The sequence below is a fragment of the Pelodiscus sinensis genome, chromosome 16 (assembly GCF_049634645.1).
Source record: "Pelodiscus sinensis isolate JC-2024 chromosome 16, ASM4963464v1, whole genome shotgun sequence".
NCBI classification, from domain to species: domain Eukaryota; kingdom Metazoa; phylum Chordata; order Testudines; family Trionychidae; genus Pelodiscus; species Pelodiscus sinensis.
In genome coordinates, this window is record NC_134726.1 from 14,384,863 (window position 1) to 14,406,918 (window position 22,056).

The following is a 22,056-nucleotide window of genomic DNA, read 5'->3' on the forward strand; positions in this document are numbered from 1 at the left end:
TAGAGGCAACATGATATTTTCTGTCTTCTTATCTATTCCTTTCCTAATGATTCTCAATATTCTGTTAGCTTTTTAGACTGCCACTGAATATTGGGCAGAAGTTTCAGGGAACTATCCACAACAATTCCAAGATCTCTTTCTTGAGTGGTAACAGCTATTTCAGACCCCATCGTTTTTGTATATATAGTTGGATATATTTTTTGCATTTATCAGTACTGAATTCCATCCACCCTTGTTTTGCCCAATCACACAATTTGGTGAGATCCCTTTGTAACTCTTTGCAGTCAGCTTTGTACTTAACTATTTGTATTATCTACAACAGGGGTGGTGAACCTTTTTTGAGTGGGGGGCCACTGGTCCACAGGAAAAAAAAAATCAGTCAAGGGCCACACACAAGTGAGAAGAAAAAAAAGACAAAAACAAAAACAACCACATACAAGCCCTCACTGACATGACCCCTGACTGAGAAGGAGAAAGATATTCCCCACATTCCCCTCACACCATAGCCTAGGGGACCCAGGCTAGTAGATTTTGTGTGCTCTGACCCCACAGGTGACAGGGGGGACCTGGATTGCCAGCATGTGCACCCCAATGCTAGGGGGGATCCCTGAGCCTCAGGTGCCAGATGAAGGCAAGCTGGATGTGGCCTCCTTAGGTTCCTCACCCCTCATCTACAAATGTTGCCACCTCATTGTTTATCCCTTTTTAAAGAACTTTTATGAGCAGTTTAACAGCAAAGGTCCAAATGCAGATCCCTGCAGCACACCACTATTTTTGTCTACTCTTTTTTTACCTCCATCTTTTAAGTGGCATACCCAGCAATGTTTTCATGGTGATCTAACAAGCCTTTTGTTATTTTAATCACCCTCCCTCCCTCTGTTTATAAACAAATTCCCTTTGCCTCAAAGGCAAATTGTTTTGGTTAAGAACTGCTTCTGGAGCTAGTATGGCAATATGAAATCCAGGGGTTCAAACTTTAGTAGGACACCTGACCCCTCTAGCCCCTCATAAATGGCACTCTTGGCAGAGTCTCTCTGTTAGTTTCCCAATATCTATACACCCCAGAGTGAGCTGAACTCTGAATGAGAAGCTTCATGCCTTTGAGGTGGATTTCTGGGAGTAGTTGCATTTAAATAACGGGGGAGGGGAGACGGAGTTCTTGGGGCTACAGCTGCTCTGGGCCCTAAGGCGGTGGAATGAGGAGTCCCATTTCTGTGAAGTGGTAACAGACTGAGAGTCAGTGCCTAGGAAATATGCCAGAGAGGCCAAAGGTGGAACTGTCTGTTGCAGCTTCAGAAGCTTTACACACTCTGGGTGCATCTATACAGCACAGTTATTTCAAAATAACAATGTGAGTGTCTACACAGTAATTCCGTTACTTTGAAATAAATCTGAAATAATGGATGGCTTATTCTGACTTCTGTAAACCTCATTCCACGAGGAATAACACCTATTCCGAAATAGCTATTTCAGAATAGCAGTAGTGTGGATGCTCCACTACTGCTATTTCTAAATAATTCCTCCCCGGGGCCATTCAAATTAATTACTCCCCAGTGCTTCCTGGGGCTCTAAATAGAGGTAGCACATCCACATTAGGGAAACCTGTAGTGTACACGTGCTGTTTCAGAGTATTCCTTCTGGAATAGCTTATTTCAAAATAAGTGTTCAGTGTAGACCAACCAGAAGATTGGGATCTACCAGTAGATCTTGGAGCCTCTGACAGGGGATCCTGACTGGTTTGGCCAGGAAGCTATCAAGAGCTGGCACGTCAGTTACCCCTCCACCCACTGTCATGCTGCTCCTGCCCTGGAGCTGCCCTTGGGAGCTTCCTGTGCAGGGTATGGGAGGCAGAAGAGGGATGCAGATGTCAGGGTGTGTCCCCCCCCCTCACCTGTACTCAATCTCCACACAAAGAGAAGGGGATGGAGGGAGCTTGAACCCACTACCCTGTGCTCCCCAGACAAATCCCCTAGGCCACTGCAGAACCCAGCCCACCTCCCTACTTTCCATGGGTTCCTTATCCTGCCTTCATAATACAGGAATCAGCTCCACCCCTGGGGCAGCTTGTGTTGTCTGTCTGGCCACTCCCAGGGTGGGCTGAAGGGGAAGGGGGAGGGACAGAGGAGGTGCTCGAGCCCCCAGCCCTGCACTCCCCAGTAAAATTCCCTACCCCCCAGGCCAGTGTTTCTCAACCTTTTTTATAAAGTACCCCTTTAAAAAAATTATAAGTACCCCAATGCACTCACCCCTCCTCCAGAGCCAGGAACCTCTAGCCCCCCCACACTAACCCAATGCCCCTCCCCTTCCCTTGAGCCAGGCACCGGACGTATGATAATCCTACCTGTGAAGTGCCCTCCTGCTGTCCGGCCCTGCCTCAGCAGCTTGGCTGCAGGGAGCAAGTGGCCCACCAGCGCTGCTCGCACTCCCACCCAGCACCCTCCTAGTGTGGCACCTGGGGGCAACTGCGCCCCCTCACTACACCACTGTTGCAGGAGGGTCCTTTGAAGCAAAGCTTATTGTGCCGCTTCACCGTCTTTTAGCTCCTCTCTGCAGCGCCACAGGGAAGGGGCAATGGGGATGTGCTGTAATGAGCTGCTAGCAGGGGAGGGGGCAATGTGCGTCTCCAGGTTCAGTCGCCATCCCCACTGGAGCACCCTGGGGAGGATGCCAGAGAGGAATCAAACTAGTAGAGGCGGCCGTGGAAGTGATTTTTTTTCTCCCTGCCCAAACCCACCCACCGACTTGGAACTGCCCTGGGTTTTACCAGAGCTGCCGCTGCTGCAGCCACATGCTTTTCCCACTAGTGCTGGGGAGCGTGTGCAGAGCAGCTGTTAATGTCTGGACATGCAGCTCCAAACATTCAATTTGACAGGCACATGCAGCCGTCCCCTCCCCGATCCCCTTTGCAGGGCAAAATCCCAGATATTTTTGCCAAATTTCACTTGTGTTGACGTACCACCCAGACTTCTCTCATGTACCCCTAAAGGTACCTGTACCACTGGTTGAGAAACCTGCCCTACGCCACTACAGAATTCTCCCTACCTTCAAGGTGTCCCCTCCCACACTCCAAACCCCTTGGCCCAAGACCAGAGCCTGCACCCCAACCCCCTACCGCAGCCTAGTGAAAGTGAATGAGATTTGGGGAGGAAGGGAGATGGAGTGAGGAGGATGAGTCCTCGGAGAAGACGTGGAGTGGGGCAGGGCCTCAGCAAAGCGGGGAAAAGAAGCCAGGCAATGGTATTTGGGTTTGAAGTAGATCTTACATTGCACTTAAATTGAAAAAGTGATCTTGTGATTAAAAAGGCTGGAGACCACGGGTGTAGACGTACCCTCAGAGACAGAGGCTTGGATCCCCTCACAGCAGTTCTATACAGTAGCTGGAAGGGAGTGCTTGCTAGGCTCTGTAACATCCTGGTAGTGCACAATAAAGCCTCTCAGGCAAACAGTCACACATGCTTAATATGAAGTATGGAAGCAGTCTCCTATATATTTTAATGGAACTTCTTAGGAATTTAATGTAAAGCACTAGCATAAAGTGTATCCAAAATCAGGATCAGAATTTGTATATAAAATGAACATATTAAACAACTAAACATTAACCATTTAAAAATGTAATTAGCCTTTGTTTCCAGAATAACCATGAACAGATGTGTGTGTCTCAGATATATTTGTTACTTGAACTTATTAGATGATGTTATGTGCCACTAAAAACTGTCTTGTGTTGGGTAACTGTGATCATGATATTGTTTCTCTCCTCTGATTAGATTAAAATAACATGATTTTGCTGAGTAAATTCATAATTTTCCCTCCCGGAGTATTCACGAAAGCTTAAAAGTTGCTTTCTGAGAATAAATATGCTAGTAAAAGCTGATTATAAGAAAGTTCATGGAGATAGGCACAAATGCAGCCAAAGGAAATCCAAACACAAATGTGATCAATGTAGTGCTTGCAGAAGTTTGTTTCCATTATCTGCTCAGCTATTATGGGTACACTCCTATAACCCACAGTTATAGGAGGGGAAAAAAGGGTATGAACATTGTATTCCAAAGAGACCAGTTCACTCTTAAGTAAATGATTAATAATTGGGGGGAAAAGGCAGCCTTTCAGCCAAAGGACTTTTCTCACACCCCAAAATATGAAAAATTGAATCCCTATTTATTATAATTCATAGTAGGCAATACACTATCCTAACTCTGGTTCATTGCTGGGGCAGGATTGTGTAAAAACACATTTTTTTGCAGAGAATCAGGCATGAAATGTTTTCCTTGATTCTGATCTTAACCATTGGACTTTGTAGTAACATTCTCCATCACATAATGTGCTACCAAAGACACTGGCTAACACCACTGCAAAGCCTAAATCGGGAGATGATCTGAGATTTAGGCCGTGTCCAGACTCAGGGGTTTTTTCGGGAAAAGTAGCCTTTTCCCGAAAAAACTTCCCCTGCGTCCAGACTCAAGCCGCGTTCTTTCGAAATTATTTCGAAAGAACGCGGCTTTTCTTTCAATGGCGGTAAACCTCAATTTACGAGGAAGAACGCCTTCTTTCGAAAGTTCCTCTTTCGAAAGAAGGCATTCTTCAATGTAAAGAGGCCGTCTTCGAAAGAGAGCATCCAGACTCGCTGGGTGCTCTCTTTCGAAAAAGCGGATTTCTCTTTTGAAAGATCCGCCTGCAGTCTAGACGCGATCTTTCGAAAGAGGCTCTTTCGAAAGATGCTTTCGAAAGAGCCTCTTTCGAAAGAAGCCTGCAGTCTAGACATAGCCTTAGAGTAAACTAAGTGAGTGCAGTTGCCAGCCTTTCTGAGCAATTGTGGTCATCTATCAAACTATTCCTGTTGCTGCCAGTCCCCACCATCTCCCAGGGTATGTCTACACTACAGTTTTGTCAGAAAAACATCAATTTTTCCGACAGAACTTGAGGAATATTCACACTGCAGTTGTGTTCTTCTGCAAGAAAATCAAAAGAACAGAGAGGTTTTTCCAGCATTGGTAATCCTCATTTTATGAGGAAGAAGCATTTTTGCGAAAGAGTTCTTTCACAAAAAGGCGTGTGTGGATGAGGAAGAGGGAGTTCTTTCAGAAGAAGAGAAAAGAGGAAAAAGCACAGGTGCCATGGTGGCCATTCTGTCCATATCAATCACAGCTTACATGCGAGATAGTGTCCATTCAGCCTGGACACTCTCTTTCAAAAAGCAGATCACTTTTTCGATGCACTTTTGCAGTGTGGACACTCTCTTTTGGAAGAAGTTTTTTCGGAAGATCTCTTAAAAAAAAAAAACTTCTTCTAAAAGAAGCCTGTAGTCTAGACATAGCCTCAGAGCTTGAGTTGCTTCAAACTCTAGTCTGCAGTTCATTAGTTGTTGCACAATGGACTTCCACTGCAACTCAGAGTGCACACAGCTAATCTGGAAATAGGTCACGGTGCATCAATGCAGAAGCTCAAGATGAAGAGCCTCCTTGTGTTCCTCTTGAAATGAATGAAGGAAAAAAAAGACACCAATAGGAACAAGATTCCGACTCAAATTATGGAGGCACAGACCAAAGTATTGATGTATACCACTGCCTGGGAACCAATGCTCTGAGTTAATACTGTAGCTTCTGAGGGGAAAAAAAGAGGGAATGTTTCTCCACTTCCTTGCACAGTCATTAAAGCCTCTACAAAGTGATTCTAAAATCATGGCAGCTCCAGAGGGTAGCATCCTTTTAATGCAGGATTCTAGGCAATTCCAGATCAGACCTAGGATGCCACTGTTTTTACTAGAATATGTATATTCAGTTACCTTTTTCATTAAATCACTCATCTTATTGAACTTTCCACTTGGACAGCCCTGCTGTGCTTCTCTTAACTTGGGCTTGGCAATTTTGGTCACAAGACGATCTCCCCGACTGTATCTCCTTGAAGTCAGCTTCTTTTGTTTGGGTTTTCCAGCTGTCTCCCGTGAATCTTCCGATTTGGAATTTTTTTCATCAGTATTTGTAAAGAAGTATTCACTAAAAATAGCAGAGTGTTGTCCAAGCATCTTCTGCATAAGATCTTCCGCATTCTCTAGCCCTACACTAAACTAGAGGAGAATATACAGTATTTAGAAGACTATACATGGCTGGACATAACCATTTCCATATTCAGCAAATAGAAATTTAACTCTCAGACTGGCCCTGGACTGGCAAAATCTAGGCTTCTAAAGCAACAATGAATTAGCCATACTAAGCTATTTCTATCAAGTTCACTACCCTGCCTCAGGAAGTGGCCGATACTGGATGCCTCAGTAATAATTTCCATATTGCATCTACTCTGGGAAAACATTTCTTTCTTACTCTGGCAGCAACTCATTTGCATCCTTTACCATGTAACAAATGATATTTGTTGTAAAATTACACACCTCTTTTTCTGTGTGATATAGAAACAAAATGTGGTTCTGTTCAGAAAACTGACTAACATGGCACTAGGAAGTCAATAGCCAATCGGTGCACATTACATATGAAAATATATTTTCCTAACCACTCAGCCTGCAAATGCAACCTGGGTTCTGACTTAAGCTGAACTCTTTCCTTCCTTCATAGGCATCTTCATCAGCAATAAAGATTCTGAAGGCCAAACTGCCTTCAGTTCCAGCTGCACCATGCCAGGTATGAATAAAGGCACAATTTAAAGACAGTGAAGTTACATATGAGTTATTTTGTAATGACCATGGCCATGACTCAGCAGGGATTGAACTTGAGGCCTTTGGCAACATAAAGCACAAGTCTCCCTTGAGCTATAGGAATAACTCTGGTGGGTTGAAGCCAGCTCCCACTGAAGCCAATGAAAAGATTCCCAATGAATTCAGTAGGCGTTGTAATGGGGTTTCACTGGCAACAGTGCTAGATTTTATCTTCAGTGTGGATGAGGCACTAGTGTAGGATATAAGCTGCTTGGCTAGTATGCTACAGTATAGTGGAGACATTTATCAATCTGAATACAAATCGGCCTGTTAACTGAAGTGTTGAAAGGGCACTTTCATAAACTGAACAAATGAATCTTATGTAAAATATTCATTAATCTCAGTAAAAAAATGCATCTTGATGAAGAAATTGTAACTTGAAACTATAACCAGAAACTATAAAGTATTTGATTCTCTTTCAATAAACTAGGCATCCCTCAAAGAGGGAAAAACAGAATTTACCTCCAGTAGATTTATAGCCCGACCTAGAACATGTATAGTGAAGTTTGTCATTATTGATCGTGGGATGAAAGAAGCAGGAGAAAAGACCAGTGATGCCTCCACATTTGCACCTACAGTTGCTGCAATGACAGAATTGAGAGCAGAATCAGGCCCCATGTTTGTATATCTGAGTTCTGTTCATTCACTAAAACTAAAATATTCGTTGGGAAAGTGAGGAATAAAGGAACGAGAAAGCCACATAGGGATTTAAATCATGAACATGCAGCACAGGTTCCGATTTTAAGCTCAACTTACCTGACTGAAAAGTGGCATCTGAATATGAGGAATATTTCCATATCTCCCAGTCAAACTCTCTGCTAAGGATGTCATCAGGAAGAGACTCTCTAAGATGCTGTTTTAATGGGTCATCTGTCTCCAGGAGCTGAGAGAGGTGACTCCAAACAAAAGAACCCACTTAAATTAGACAAAAAGGCTTGTCAATCACAGACAAGGATTTTTTTAATTTATTTTTTAAAGAGCTATGAAATAGTACCAGATTATTCACTTTTTTACACCTGTGCAAATCCAGAGTCACTCCTCTAGCTTCACTGGGGTTAACTTCACTTTACACCAGTGCAACAGAAATGAGAGTCTAATCCACTAACTAATCTCCTCATTCACAAAAAACATCCAGTTTTAATGCATTCTAGTAAAAGTCAGAGTCTGTGCTATGTGTCAGTGATGGTATTTACAGATTTTCCAATTGCTGTAATTAACTAACTCGTATTTAAAGATAACCAAGCTCACTATTTGCAGCTTGATTTTTCATGTGTTTTATTCTGAACAAGGATCTTGAACACCAATGTATGCCTTATGCCCTGAAAGGCATTTATTACTTATGTATCTATTATATAGTTAGTATAAATTCAGCAAGCTAAGACCAACAACAAAAAAATCAAGACAGGCTCTAGATTTCAGGGTTATTGCCGTCAATCGCTGGTGCAGCCAGACAACAGTTTTCAATTTCTGTGCAGATCTGGCTCATAAATCAAAACTAAGATTTTGTCTAATAGAAGAGACTTGCACAAGAGAATGAAGTAGACTGGAGGTAAAATGTGCATGCTGCTCAGTACCAGCAGTGCAGCTCAGAGGAGTTAGAGTTATTCTGGAATTACAGTAGTGAAACAGAACAGAATCTGGCTCTGACACCAAATAAACCCATAAGGAAGAGGTCACTCTGTTATGTAACTACATTAAAAACTGTATTAAAACAGCATTAAGGTTGTCCATGCAAACTTAATTCAGTACCTTTGTAAATATTTATTATGAGCATTTTCCCCAACATTACATAAGAATTATATGGAGAAATCTGGAATAGAGCCTTGTTTTCCTGAGTTTCAATCCAGTGCTTTAAAATCAAGAGAATGGTCTTTTCTTGGAACCTCTGCTCCATTTTATTGCTAGCCTCTGAACTGCCTTACGCAAAGGTCTTGTAGAACAACTAGTACGTGGTCATATAATTAAAGACTGCATATGTAGAAGGGGGGTTAAACAAGGCAGCATGGGCAACCCAACTCAGGCATTTTATGAATTTTGAGTGCAAGACTTTATGACCCTCACATTCTTTTAATAAAGTTTGTGGACATGTAATTCCTGAAATTGTTTTAAATAGCATTATAAAAATGTATCATGTAGACTTACACTGACCTCCTACATGAGTCTTCAGCAAAATCAGAACCAACAGCTTTTAAATCTAGCACAAAGCTCAATTATTTAAGCTACGTAAGTTACTGGCAGCAATCGTTGGCTTTTATTTTATACTTAAGGCATTTACTTTGCCAGGAAACAGGAGAAATTGGGGAATCAGGAATCTTGTGTTTTATTCTTGGTTGTAAAGTACAGTCTAGTTGCTACCTACAGTATAGCCAAATATATAGATTAGTATCAGACTGTGTTAGTCTGAATCTGCAAGAACAACGAGAAATCCTGTGGCACCTTATAGACTAACAGATTTATTGCTTTTGTGAGCAAAGACCCACTTCATCAGATGCATGTGGTGGAAATTCCAGAGGCAGGTATAAATATACAGGCATAAGAAAAGAGTTCAAATCATGAGTAAGGTTAGAGATAACGAGGTCAATTCAGTCAGGGAGGATGAGGCTCACTTCTAGCAGTTGATGTGGAGGTGTGAATACCAAGAGAGGAGAAACTGCTAGCCAACTACAAAATTGATTACTTTCAAAAATTTTAAACTTGACCAAAACTAGAGATAGCATGGAGATAGCATGGAGATAGCAGGAGGCCTTGCCAAATTTCAAACCCCTACGTCAAAGAATAGAGGCACTAGAATGCCTCAACAATGGTCTAAAAAATTGGCCACATGATTAATTTATTCCCTAGTCTCATTCTTGGAAATAGAGCGATTTGGGTGAAACTTGAAAAAATAAAATTCAGTGTGAGACAGAAAGCAAGCATAGAACATTCCGTAGTAAACAATTAAAATCTGGAAATTATAGCAACTGAAAGCAGAGAGATTTACAATGTAAGGTGTTAGGCAACCTTAAATACAGACTTCACTATAGTTCCTTTTCTACTACCACCTAAATAAACTCATGTAATGAGAACTTTTCTCAAGGTTTACAATTCCATGTGCAAATCTGTTTCCATCTCACAATACAACAGGCCATGAATGCTCTTTACATAAAATAAATAAATCTGAGGCTGACACAGTTTTGGAACTCAACTCTCTAACAAGAAAGTGTCAATTGCTTGCTGCACTGGCTGCAGATACAAGTTCTCATGCTTAAGCTTCACATGAAGAGTTGCAGTATTTGTATGATTATTTGGTGAGGGGTTGTACTGTAGCTTGATCTTTCATATGTTTTTATCCTGAACAAGGATCCTGAGGACCAATGTATGCGTGGTGCCCTGAAAGGCATTTATTACCTACACATCTGTTATATGACTGGTGTAAATCCAGCATGCTCAAAAGCCCAGCAAAAGAGTCAAAAGAGTATCTAGCTCTGCAGTGGGCAAGATGCAGCCTGTGGGCCAGATCCGGCACACCATGCCATTGGATCTGGCCTGCAGGCCACCTAATGGGGACACTCAGACACAGAGCAACCTCAAGCCATTTTAAACAGCTGGCTGCTCCCTGAAGCTCTCTGCTCCAGGCACCAGCGAGAGGGGAAGGCTTTTCACACTGTCCCTACCCACCAGCACAATTTCTCAGCTCCTATTGGTGGGAAACCTCTGCACCCTCTGTCCCTCAGGCCACACCTTCCTTACAGACCATGCACCCCCCTCTAATACTCCTCCCCAAACCATAATCCTGTCTTGCACCCATACTCCCTCCCTGACCCTACACTCCAAGCCCAAGCTCCTGCACCAGATCACAAACTCCCTCTCAGACCCCACACCTCCTCTTGCACTCCAGTCCTCTACCCCAAGCTCCCTTCCGAAACCAACTTCCATTCCAGACCACACAAACCCTCCACAGAAAAGTGTAGCCCTTGACCACTTAACAAAATCTTAGAGAGATCCGTCCCCATCAAAAATTATTGGCCACCCCGATCTAGATTTTAGGTTATTGCCCTCAATCATTGGTTCAACTGGAGAAAAGTTTTTTATTTCTGTGCAGATCTGGCTCATAAATCAAAACTAAGACAAATGTTGTTTCTTCAAGTTAAAAAGAAGAGGGTCACTATTTGGACAGAGCTGAAAATTCAATATCACATTACAAAAAACAACTAATATTCTGGTAGCACCTTAAAGACTAACAAAACAAACATGTAGATGGTATCATCAGCTTTCGTGGGCAAAACCAACTTCTTCATTGTCATTTGTTGTTTTTTAAGTTTTTCCAGATACAGACTAACTCAGCTACCTCTCTGAAGCTTTTTATCACATTACAATTATTCCTTGATTATGGCAAAGCTTTTATGTGAAATCCCATAAAACCCCACTCCAAATCCTTAAACATATGCGCTTTTGTATAAGAAGCTGGTGGGATTCTTCACATTAGATGCTTATTTTCTCCCTAGCTAAAATGGCTTCTGCTCTGGAAAATCTGCCACATAAACAAAGGCAGTGTTTTAAACCAAACACAATGGCTTTCTACACAGCATCAGTTTTCAGTTCAGCATCTAATATAAGCAATCTGACTTATGTCAGGCAGCAATCAGTCATGAGTTGGGAAGGAATTACTGAAGAAGGCAGTACAAAGAAGAAAGAGCCTGCCATACTGTTGCCCAGAAACTATGCATCGGGGCATATTCCAAATAAGTAAGACCGTCAGAGAGCTATCTTTAAACAACCCGCCTAAATCCCTCCTAATCCAGCATGTTCCCCTTCTCTTCTGGATTATTAAATGTTTTGCTGTTGCTGTTTGCTACTAGGTCCAAAATTGTCAATCTTTAGTCTCCAGAGCACTTCCAGGTGGCCTGAAAAGCTGCTTCTGTCATAACAATGAAGCATCACTCAATAAATCTTGCAGCTATCTGCAGATGAGTCCAAAACTCTTTCGGTTTCCAATGAATGTGTAATCAACTGCATTAAAATACATATAGCTCTCTGTACCTTTCAGAATTGCATTTGTCTTTGATGTAAATTCAACCATGATTAAATACACAGATAACACCAAAACTGATGGATGACAAATGAAAAGGGGGGCACTGCTGTGTCCTGAAGAGAAAAGTGGAGGTGAAACAATAGGCCATAAGAGGGGATTAAATATTAATAAATGTGTAGTGTTATACCCAGTGAAGAGCACATATAAAATAGGGAGCATGGGTACTTTTTAAGGGGCACAGTGAAAATTTTGTAAACGGCTTTTGTAGTACTTATTGCCTATAATAATCTTAGACATTTATTTTTCTGCTATTTTTTTCCTTCTCCATTCAGCACATTTTATAATCAGCCATTTATGTTTGTCATGCAATAAAACTCACTCAGCATGACCAGTTGTCCCTCTCTCAGACTCCTGGATGATGTCAGTCTGTGTTTATTTAATGCTGCCAGCTAGGGGATCTCACACCTGGGTTTCTTTTGTGCACCACACCAAATTGTTGACAATAAAAAAAAGTAAAACCTCAAATTCTAATAGTTTTAAAGTCGTTAATAGGTGGAGCTCAAATGGGTTGGTAGCTTATGCACCTCCAATAGGAATCAAATAAAAATCAAGACTAGAAAATAACTTATGTAAGCATGCTTAATGTTTCAGTAGCTGTCTGCTGACCTTGGCTGGATGTCTCCTCCTGCAAAGTCTGTTGTACTTGGTTAAACAGCTCTTCACTTGGACACTTCATTGCTGTATAATATGAAGCAATTCTTATTTCCACATCATCATCAGTTGCTTGATATAGCTGGGCTAATATAGTACGCTTAAAAAAGAAAAATTAAGGTACTTACTCTCCCAAAAAGCTGAGATGCATTCATTTCTAGGGATAAAGTGATTAGCCATTGCAACAAGCATCATGTGAAAAGTAAATTGCTTTATATAACATCAGCAAACACACATGTACATCACAGCACTCTGGACACAGAGGCTAGGTCTACACTATAGAGTTTTTGTGCAAAAATGGCTGTTTTTGCTCGCAAAGCATCCACACCTCAAGTGCGTTTTTGCACAAGTAAAACAAAAGAACAGAGGGGGTTTTCTGGTGTAGATATTCCTCCTTCTATGAGGAATAACTCCCTTTTGTGCAAGAGTTCTTGCGCAAAAAGGTGTGTGTGGATGGGCAAAGGGGGGGTTTTTTTGCGCAAGAAGAGGGAAGAGGAAAAAGCACAGTTGCCCTGGTGGCCATTCTGTTCATAGCAATCACTGCTTACTTGTGAGAGAGTAGCCAGGCAGTCTGGACGCTGTCTTGTGCAAAAGCGCATCACTTTTCGATGCACTTTTGTAGTGCAGATGCTCTCTTGTGCAAACAGCTTCTTGCACAAGGAATCTGTAGTCTAGACATAGCCAAAGTCTCAGGATACTATACTGCTAGTTACACAGATTGGGCTGGATTTTATATCCATTGAGCTCAAGAGGAGCATTACCATTAACATAAATGAGTTCTGGACTGGACTCGCAATCTTAATACAGTTTCAAGAAGCAGAACTTTCTAGTACAGGACCAAATCCTCAGTTTCTTATGCAGAGCCTGACCTTGCTAACACTTCTGTGTCTCAGTAACTTTTCTTTCCATGGCCAGGTCTCCTTCAATATCTTTCAGGTAGACGAAAGTTATCTTGCTCATTTAGTAGTTAGTTCATTAATGTCATTTATTCTTTTTCATTTATTGGTGCTACACATGATAATTCCTTTTTACCAATGAGTATATAGCAATGAGTGGTATCGCTGTATAACCCAGTTATATCCTTGAACAGCAGACAAAATGTCAATAGATTTAATGGTATTAAAAATAGTACCATGGGAGGACCCGGCTCCAGCTGGAGTTAAATGGCAGCTGCACGAGACGTACTCTTGGACCAGCCCGGTGCCACGCCTGCCACAGTGGCCGCTGTACAATGAGCAAGAGGCTGCCTCGGAATGGAAGAGGTGGCAGCGGTAGCACGGCCAGATCAGGCCATGTGCAGCAGAGGCATCCCGCGGAGGGAGGGAGGGAAGGAGGGAGGGAGGAAAGGAGGGGACCATGCGGTGGTGGGGCAGCAGCTGGCAGGGGGTTGCTACGGGTGGCATACACCACACTGGAGCTCACAGAATGCTTCAGGCTCCAGCTTCCAACTCCACCCAGAAACCGTGCGTTACCGGAAGTGACCCTGGTTGCCTGCTGGAAGAGGGGGGTGTTGCTGCTGCGCTGCACTAGTGTCTGCGAGGCTGTCCCAGCGGGGGAGGGAAATGGCTGTGCCATTTCTAGGTGGATCCAGTGGAGCTTTCCAGGACATTTCCCTACTTGATGAGGAACCAGGATAGAGTATTTAAGTTTGGGACTGTCCTGGAAAAACCGGGACATATGGTCAATGTAGCTATAGGCTAGCTTTGCCGCAGTAAGGCCTGCTGAGTATGTGTGCACCAGGCCCACCAGCTGGGGAGGTGGTTACCTAGGGAGGTGGTGGAATCTCCATCACTAGAGGTTTTTACGGCCTGGCTTGACAAAGCCCTGACTGGGATGAATTAGCTGGGATTGGTCCTGCCTTGGGCAGGGGGCTGGACTCAATGACCTCCTGAGGTCTCTTCCAGCCCTAGGATTCTAGGATACTATGAAAATAAACAGGACATGAGTCCTCAGGGGCTTCACCAAGGCAAGATAAACCAAGCAGCTCTCAAGCTGCCATCTGTTATCAAGATAGCACAATGGAATGCTGAAGTTTTCTAGGAACAGTGCTAAAGTGATACCTCCTATTGTAATGTAGTAAGTATATTGTACTTTCACTAGGCTAAAAGTGACATGATGCCTGGGAAAAGCTCAGATTTGTCAAGAAAAACATCTGGATGCTCTTTTTGCTTCTTCAACAAAAACACAATCCTTCCCAGCCTCCCCTGCAGCAGAAACTGTTCAGCCGGGAGATGCTTTTGTACTCCATTCCCATTTGTTTGCACACAGCAGAATTATTTCACACAGCACAGAATTATTTCACAAAGCATCAGCCACTGAACACATCACTTACATTGGCAGCACAGGGGATGCGTCTGAAGGCCTGTATGGCGGCCAGGCGAATTTCTGTAGGGTTGCTTCTCAGGGATGCACAAGAACTCAGGACAGGTGTTAGGGAAGTTGCTGCCAGCCCTGCATTTCCAATTGCTTTTAACACTAGCTGCAGCCAACAATAGAAAGCAAGGCAAAATGAAAAATTAAGGTTATGGCGCATAAAAACATTCCAACATCTGCACAAGATACTTTATTACTTTTACATTATCACATTCTCTTTCAAAATATTCTACCTAAAATGAATCTCTGCTCACCATTTTATTGCCACGTGGGGAATTCTCAATAATGAAACACAACATTTTTTTTAAATTGTACACCTAAGTGAAGTTGCGGCACCAAAAACTAATGCAGTTACACTGGCAATTCAGTCAATATGCTTATATAGCTAATGTAATTCAGGGCATTAGTGTAAGGTACATCTCCCCTAAGAGAGTTGCTACTACAGGGCTACTGGCAAACCCTTCCTAGTATAAAGAAGACCATACTTACACACAGTTTGCTCTTCTATAAGCAATGTCGCACTTTTGATTTGGAACTGGGATACTTTTGCAGTGTCTAAACGATGCAGTATATACAAGTTTCAGTGTGACGGCTGAGATAATAGAACTAGTGGGGGAGGGGCATGATTTTCAAATACATTAAAGAATGTTGCAGTTTGATTATCTATCCATCAAAATGCTGCTGGGTAAAATGCTTAGTGATAAAGGCCTGGGATTCTGAATGCCACAGTTGATTTACTCACAACTATGTTACCATGGTCATTTCCTATGCTAAGTATAAAGGAAAGCTGAAGAATTTCAGAAACCAGTGGACACATTAAGGGTACTTCTAGACTACAGGCTTTTGTCAACAGAGGCTTTGTCGACAAAGAACGTCTAGACTACATCCAGTTCTGTCAACAAAGCAAGCCGCTTTGTCGACATGAGTGTGTAGACACAAAGGACAGTGTAGATGCAATAACGCCTTCTGTTGACAGAACTCTGTTGACAAAAGGCGTTATTCCTCGTAGAATGAGGTTTACCGCTGTTGACAAAACTGCCAAGTTCTGTCGACACTATGTCGACAGAACTTGGTGGTAGTGTAGACGCAGGTATAGTTTTGTTGACAAAAGTCCACTTTTGTTGACAAAACCCTGTAGTCTAGACACACCCTAACTGTTGGAAAATGACAACTTTTTGATACCTCAACTTCCAATATCCAGAAGTTCAACTCTGCATAGGCTGACCAATCTTGCATAATTCTTACATAAACTGTCATGTGGTCACACACACACGCACACACACAGATGTAGTTCAGGAGTAACTGCGAATTTAAATGTGTAAGAAACTGTCGTCACTGTGAAAGCTAAAGGAGACTCAGACACTGACCCTATGCTGTATAGTAGGTTGTTTTGATGAAGCTGAGGCATGAGATTCTATCAACCAGGCATGGATATGAAATGTCACATGGAAATTTTAATAGGTGTAATCCAAAAATATCCTCTCCTTCAAACCCATTGCAGCATATTGTTGCTTGGCTGGTGCCTGAGAAGGCTGCACTTCAGTGATTCTCAAAAACCCAGCCATTCTGATTTAGATGCCTATCTTTGCGTTTGAACATTTTGGTCCAGAATCTGTACAGTCCTGTACAGTTCTTTAGGACTGTAAATGGAAATTATTATTTTCAGGACAAGCTCATGCATGCAACATTGAGGGAAAAGCCCTTCCTATTTGAATGGTCTTTTAAAAGAAACTTAGCTTTATTCAGAAATGCATGTTGTAGAGATTAAGAGAAGTCTGGCTTACTCTCAGGAAATAGTTCCTTGTGACGAGAACTATTTGACACTGGGATAGTCCCGCAAGGGAAATGGTGAAAGCCCTATTGCCCAAGTTCTTTAAAACCAGATTACGACACAGCAGTACAATATATACAATAGGGAACAATTCTGCTCCTCGCTAGGAAAATGGACTCCATGACCTCATGCAGCAGATCTTTTCCGGCTGTCTTTTCATCTTCCTTCTCTGACTCCTTTCCCCGCAGGGGCCATCAAAAAGCTCAGGAATGGAATATTTATTTTAAAAGCTCAATTACATAATTTCTGGGGTTTAAATTCCTGCTGTAAACAGAACTGAGTGTGAACACATTGCTCCGATGATAGGGGGGAAAACCCTAAAACCAAGTGTGTTTTGCACATTGGGACCTTAAACAAATACAAGAAGGTATGAAATACCTCAGCTATAGGGTTGCCGGGTATTCAGTTTTCAACCTGAACATCTGATTGAAAAAGCATCCTGGAGTCTTCGGTCAGTAGTGCTGACCAGGCCAGTAAAAGTCTGGCTGGTGGGACTGTCAGGCTCCCTACCCGGCTCCTATTGCCCCCACTCCATGAACCAACTCCACATCTCCCATTGGCTGGGAACCACAGCCAATGGGAGCTGAGGGGGCAATGCCTATGGGAGGAAGCAGCATACACTGAGCAGAGCCACACGGTCACCACTATGCCTAGAAGCCAAGTAACATGTTGCCACTCCCAAGGATTTCCCACCCCGAGATAAGTGCTGCCCAGAGCCCACTCCCTGCACTCTCACACCCTGCACCAGATCTGAGCCCCCTTCCACACCCCACTCCCTCCCAGACCCCAGAACCCTCCCAGACCACAACCTCTGCCCCAGCACCAACCCTCCTCCCTCCCACACCCAAACTGTCTCCTGTAGCCCATTCCCCTCATATACCCCAAAGCCCTGCCCTAGCCCAGAATCCCCTTCCACACACTGAACCCATTTCTGACCCAATCCCAGAACCAGCATGCACAACCAGAGCCCACACCACCTCCCACATCCCAATCCCTGGTCTTAGCCTGGAGCCCCCTCCTGCCCTCTGGCCCCACTCCAAAGCCTGCATCTCCACCTGGAACACTTCACCCCCACTCCTGCACCTGAACCCCTGCCTTAGCCTAGTGAAAATGAGTGTGTGAGCATGGGGGAGAGCACACTGTCACTGTGGTCTCTACATGTGAGAAGGATGGAGTCAATTGCTTAGAAGGATTGTGAAACGGAAGGTTAAAAATGAAGAATCCAGAAATATGAACCTAATTGCTCCCAGTCCAACAGGGAAGTCACCCACAAGACAATATAATTTCCCCTTCCTTTGGCAACATTATGCCAGTCTCCTCAAGTAATACTGTGATTTCCCAGAGTGCATCATTCTATGATGTCACAGCTACCACTAACTTCATGAAGCCAATCAAAAGAAGGGACAAGTAAATTATTTCTCTTGTGTTATCTGTTGTTTTTAAAAAGTGTTTCATTTTATACTCTCAGCTTTTAAAACAATATTGTCCAAACAAAGTTTTAAAAATTCATATAAAAGATTTTAAAAGATCCAGTACACTTTTGCATGTTTAGACAAATTTCCTAAAATATTTTGTTGTCTGAAAACCCCAAAAAGTCCATGAGGGCAGCTCTTTTCTGTCCAACAAGCATCTTTTGCCCCATACATACTACCAAAAATATAGCTGAAATGAGTAAATGAACCTGTGCCTATAGATTCAAAGGGACCCATATTCTCACTCCGTAGAATGCCATATTCACCAGACAGGTTTTTATTTTGATTGTGTTTAAAGGGAGAAATGAGTGTTGGAAACTTGTCTGCAGGGTTACTCCATTCTTGTCTGAATGACTGATACCTGGCTGCGTCCTGATTCTTGCAAGGTGCAGTTTCCTCCTAAATATGCTTCCAGAATACTTGTCACCATCTGTACTGCAGGCAGAAGGTCACAGGCACTGTTAGCTGAACAATAATGATGCACCAGAGCAGTTATTCCTAAGAAGATGCTCTGACTTGCTCCTGGTGACTGTAGCAAAGGCTGTAAATCAAGACAAAAATGACAGGCTGCTTAAAAAGTGTAAGCCTCCTAGTTCTTATAATACTCTGAGCACTCTGATGCCTTGTACATGTTCACAAAGATTTATAAGCATTAATTAATTCATCCTTAAACACTCTGATGAAGCCACAGAAAATACCCCTCCCGCCCCTTTTCAAATTTTTTTTTTTTTTTTAGATTTAATAAAAACATGATGGTGAGACTCAGAGGAAAACCCCAGTTGATATGAAGAAAAAAATCGACTTGCATAGGTGCAAATGAAGAAATGCTTTCCAAGACACTCTGAGTGCTAAGAACACTCACACCGTTTATGTTGCAAAATATACTGCCTGTCCACATAGCAATGGGCCAAGTCAAGATTAAGCTGTAGCAAATAGAAGCTTTTAATGTAAAGGTGTTGTACAGTGCCTAGAGTGGAGCTTAAGTTAAGTGGCCATTGCCCAGAACTCTCAATTAGGGAGTGCTTTACATTCAGGATAGCAGTGCAGTGTGCATGTAATTTAGATCGGCTCTAACATTATCACATACACCTTCATTGAGGTGTAGCTAGAGTGTTTTATTTCATAACAAGTCACATTTATGGTAAGATTCCACTGATAAATAGCTTCTAAAAAGATATTAAATGATAACAACAATTGATTAATCATGTAGGCTGTTATTGTGTCCAATAGGTTGTTTATAACCAGCAGTACCTATCCACTGCAGAGTTCTGGTCCAAGACTAGATGCGACAATAATACGAACAATAAATAAATAAGCTAAAACACATATCAGGGTTCTTATATAGCCATTTGTAACATATGCTAATTATGTCTGTAACAAGATTATAACGCCTATAAATAATTTATTGGCCTTTTTTTAAGGAATCTAAATATAAAGTGTGACTCATGTTGTACAGGGCTCAAACCTGAAAACCATTCCTCTAGCAATTCCATTAAATGAAATGGGATCAAGATTAAATGAGGCCACAAGGACCAGAAGATCAGGCTTATGGTTATGCCCAGCTTGTGTCTGTCGTAACTTGTTTTCTTTTTTACTGCACCCTTCTACTGAAATTTTCTCTTCCTACGGCTGTAGCAGCTATTTATTCTTTGCCAGCTCTATAAAAGAGAACGCTCTCGTGTAGATCCTACTTTTGTTTGTTCTTGTAAAAGCAGTTCTGATAAATAAATCTGATCAAAATTGATTGCTGTTTGAATATGCAAAATCATAACAGGCCCCCATAGGCTATAAATGTGAATAAGACCTGACAAAATGGTATGTTACATAAGAACACACATAAGAACATAAGAACATAAGAACGGCCGTACTGGGTCAGACCAAAGGTCCATCTAGCCCAGTAGCCTGTCTGCTGACAGTGGCCAGCACCAGGTGCCCCAGAGAGGGTTGACCGAAGATAATGATCAAGCGATTTATCTTCTGCCATCCTTCTCCAGTCTCTAACAAACTGAGGCCAGGGACACCATTTCTATTCCCTGGCTAATAGCCTTTTATGGACCTAACCTCCATGAAATTATCTAGCTTCTCTTTAAACTCTGTTATAGTCCTAGCCTTCACAGCCTCCTCTGGCAAGGAGTTCCACAGGTTGACTACACGCTGTGTGAAGAAGAACTTTCTTTTATTAGTTTTAAACCTGCTACCCATTAACTTCATTTGGTGTCCTCTAGTTCTTCTATTATGGGAACTAATAAATAACTTTTCTTTATTCGCCCTCTCCACACCACTCATGATTTTATAGACCTCTATCATATCCCCCCTCAGTCTCCTCTTTTCTAAATTGAAAAGTCCCATTCGTTTTAACCTCTCTTCATATGGGACCCGTTCCAAACCCCTAATCATTTTAGTTGCCCTTTTCTGAACCCTTTCCAAGCCCAAAATATATTTTTTGAGGTGAGGAGACCACATCTGTACACAGTATTCAAGATGTGGGCGTACCATAGTTTTATACAGGGGCAATAAGATATTCTGTGTCTTATTTTCTATCCCTTTTCTAATAATTCCTAGCATCTTATTTGCCTTTTTGACCGCCACTGCACACTGTGTGGAAGTTTTCAGGGAACTATCCACAATAACTCCAAGATCTCTTTCCTGATTTGTCATAGCCAAATTAGCCCCCATCATCCTGTACGTATAGTTGGGGTTATTTTTCCCAGTGTGCATTACTTTACACTTATCCACATTAAATTTCATTTGCCATTTTGTTGCCCAATCACTCAGTTTGGTGAGATCTTTTTGGAGTCCCTCACAGTCTGCTTTTGTCTTGACTATCCTAAACAGTTTGGTATCATCCGCAAACTTTACTACCTCACTGCTTCCCCCTTTCTTCAGATATTTTATGAATAAGTTGAACAGGATTGGTCCCAGGACTGACCCTTGGGAAACACCACTAGTTACCCCTCTCCATTCTGAAAATTTACCATTTATTCCTACCCTTTGTTGCCTGTCTTTTAACCAGTTCTCAATCCAAGAAAGGATTATGCCTCTTATCCCATCGCAATGTAATTTTCACAAGAGCCTTTGGTGAGGGACCTTGTCAAAGGCTTTCTGAATATCTAAGTACACTATATCTACTGGATCCCCCTTGTCTGCATGTTTGTTAACCCCTTCAAAGAACTCTAAGAGTATGTCTACACTGCCACCTTCGTTTGAACTAGGGTGGCTAATGTAGGCATTCAAACTTGCAAATGAAGCCCGGAATTTAAATATTCCGGGCTTTATTTGCATGTCCCTAGGCGCCGCCATTTTTAAATGCCCCGTAGTTTGAACTACACTTGCACAGACTAGGTAGTTAGAATTAAAGATCTTAATTCGAACTACCGTTACTCCTCCTGTAATCTCTATGAATGGATTCTCCTCTAAGGCTGTGTCCAGACTCCATGCCTCCGTCGACGGAGGCATGTAGATTAGCCAGCTCGGAAGAGGGAAATGAAGCCGCGATTAAAATAATCGCGGCTTCATTTAAATTTAAATGGCTGCCCCGATCTGCCGATCAGCTGTTTGTCGGCAGATCGGGAGAGTCTGGACGCGATGCCCCGACAAAGAAGCCTTTCTTCATCGACACAGGTAAGCCTCGTGAAACCAGGTTTACCTGTGTCGATGAAGAAAGGCTTCTTTGTCGGGGCATCGCGTCCAGACTCTCCCGATCTGCCGACAAACAGCTGATCGGCAGATCGGGGCAGCCATTTAAATTTAAATGAAGCCGCGATTATTTTAATCGCGGCTTCATTTCCCTCTTCCGAGCTGGCTAATCTACATGCCTCCGTCGACGGAGGCATGGAGTCTGGACACAGCCTAAGAGAAGTCTCCATCCGATTTATATGCATCTCCACACCAATCGGCTTTCCCCCATTTCTTAGTTTAAAAACTGCTCTACAGCCTTTTTAATGTTTAGTGCCAGCAG

The 22,056-nt window shown here is 42.5% G+C and overlaps 1 protein-coding gene across 6 annotated transcripts in view; it reads right to left on the reverse strand.

Moving 5' to 3' along the window:
- Window positions 1-22,056, reverse strand: part of LOC102446612 (uncharacterized) — a 234,792-nt gene that overhangs the window by 159,056 nt on the left and 53,680 nt on the right. For all 6 annotated transcript variants that reach the window (XM_075899317.1, XM_075899316.1, XM_075899315.1 and 3 more), the window contains exons 11-16: window positions 18,460-18,639; window positions 14,755-14,901; window positions 12,378-12,522; window positions 7,457-7,615; window positions 7,163-7,281; window positions 5,780-6,061 (exon numbers count right to left, since the gene is read on the reverse strand). In XM_075899317.1, coding sequence (XP_075755432.1) covers window positions 5,780-6,061; window positions 7,163-7,281; window positions 7,457-7,615; window positions 12,378-12,522; window positions 14,755-14,901; window positions 18,460-18,639 — 1,032 coding nt within the window. The remainder of the gene's footprint in view (window positions 1-5,779; window positions 6,062-7,162; window positions 7,282-7,456; window positions 7,616-12,377; window positions 12,523-14,754; window positions 14,902-18,459; window positions 18,640-22,056) is intronic.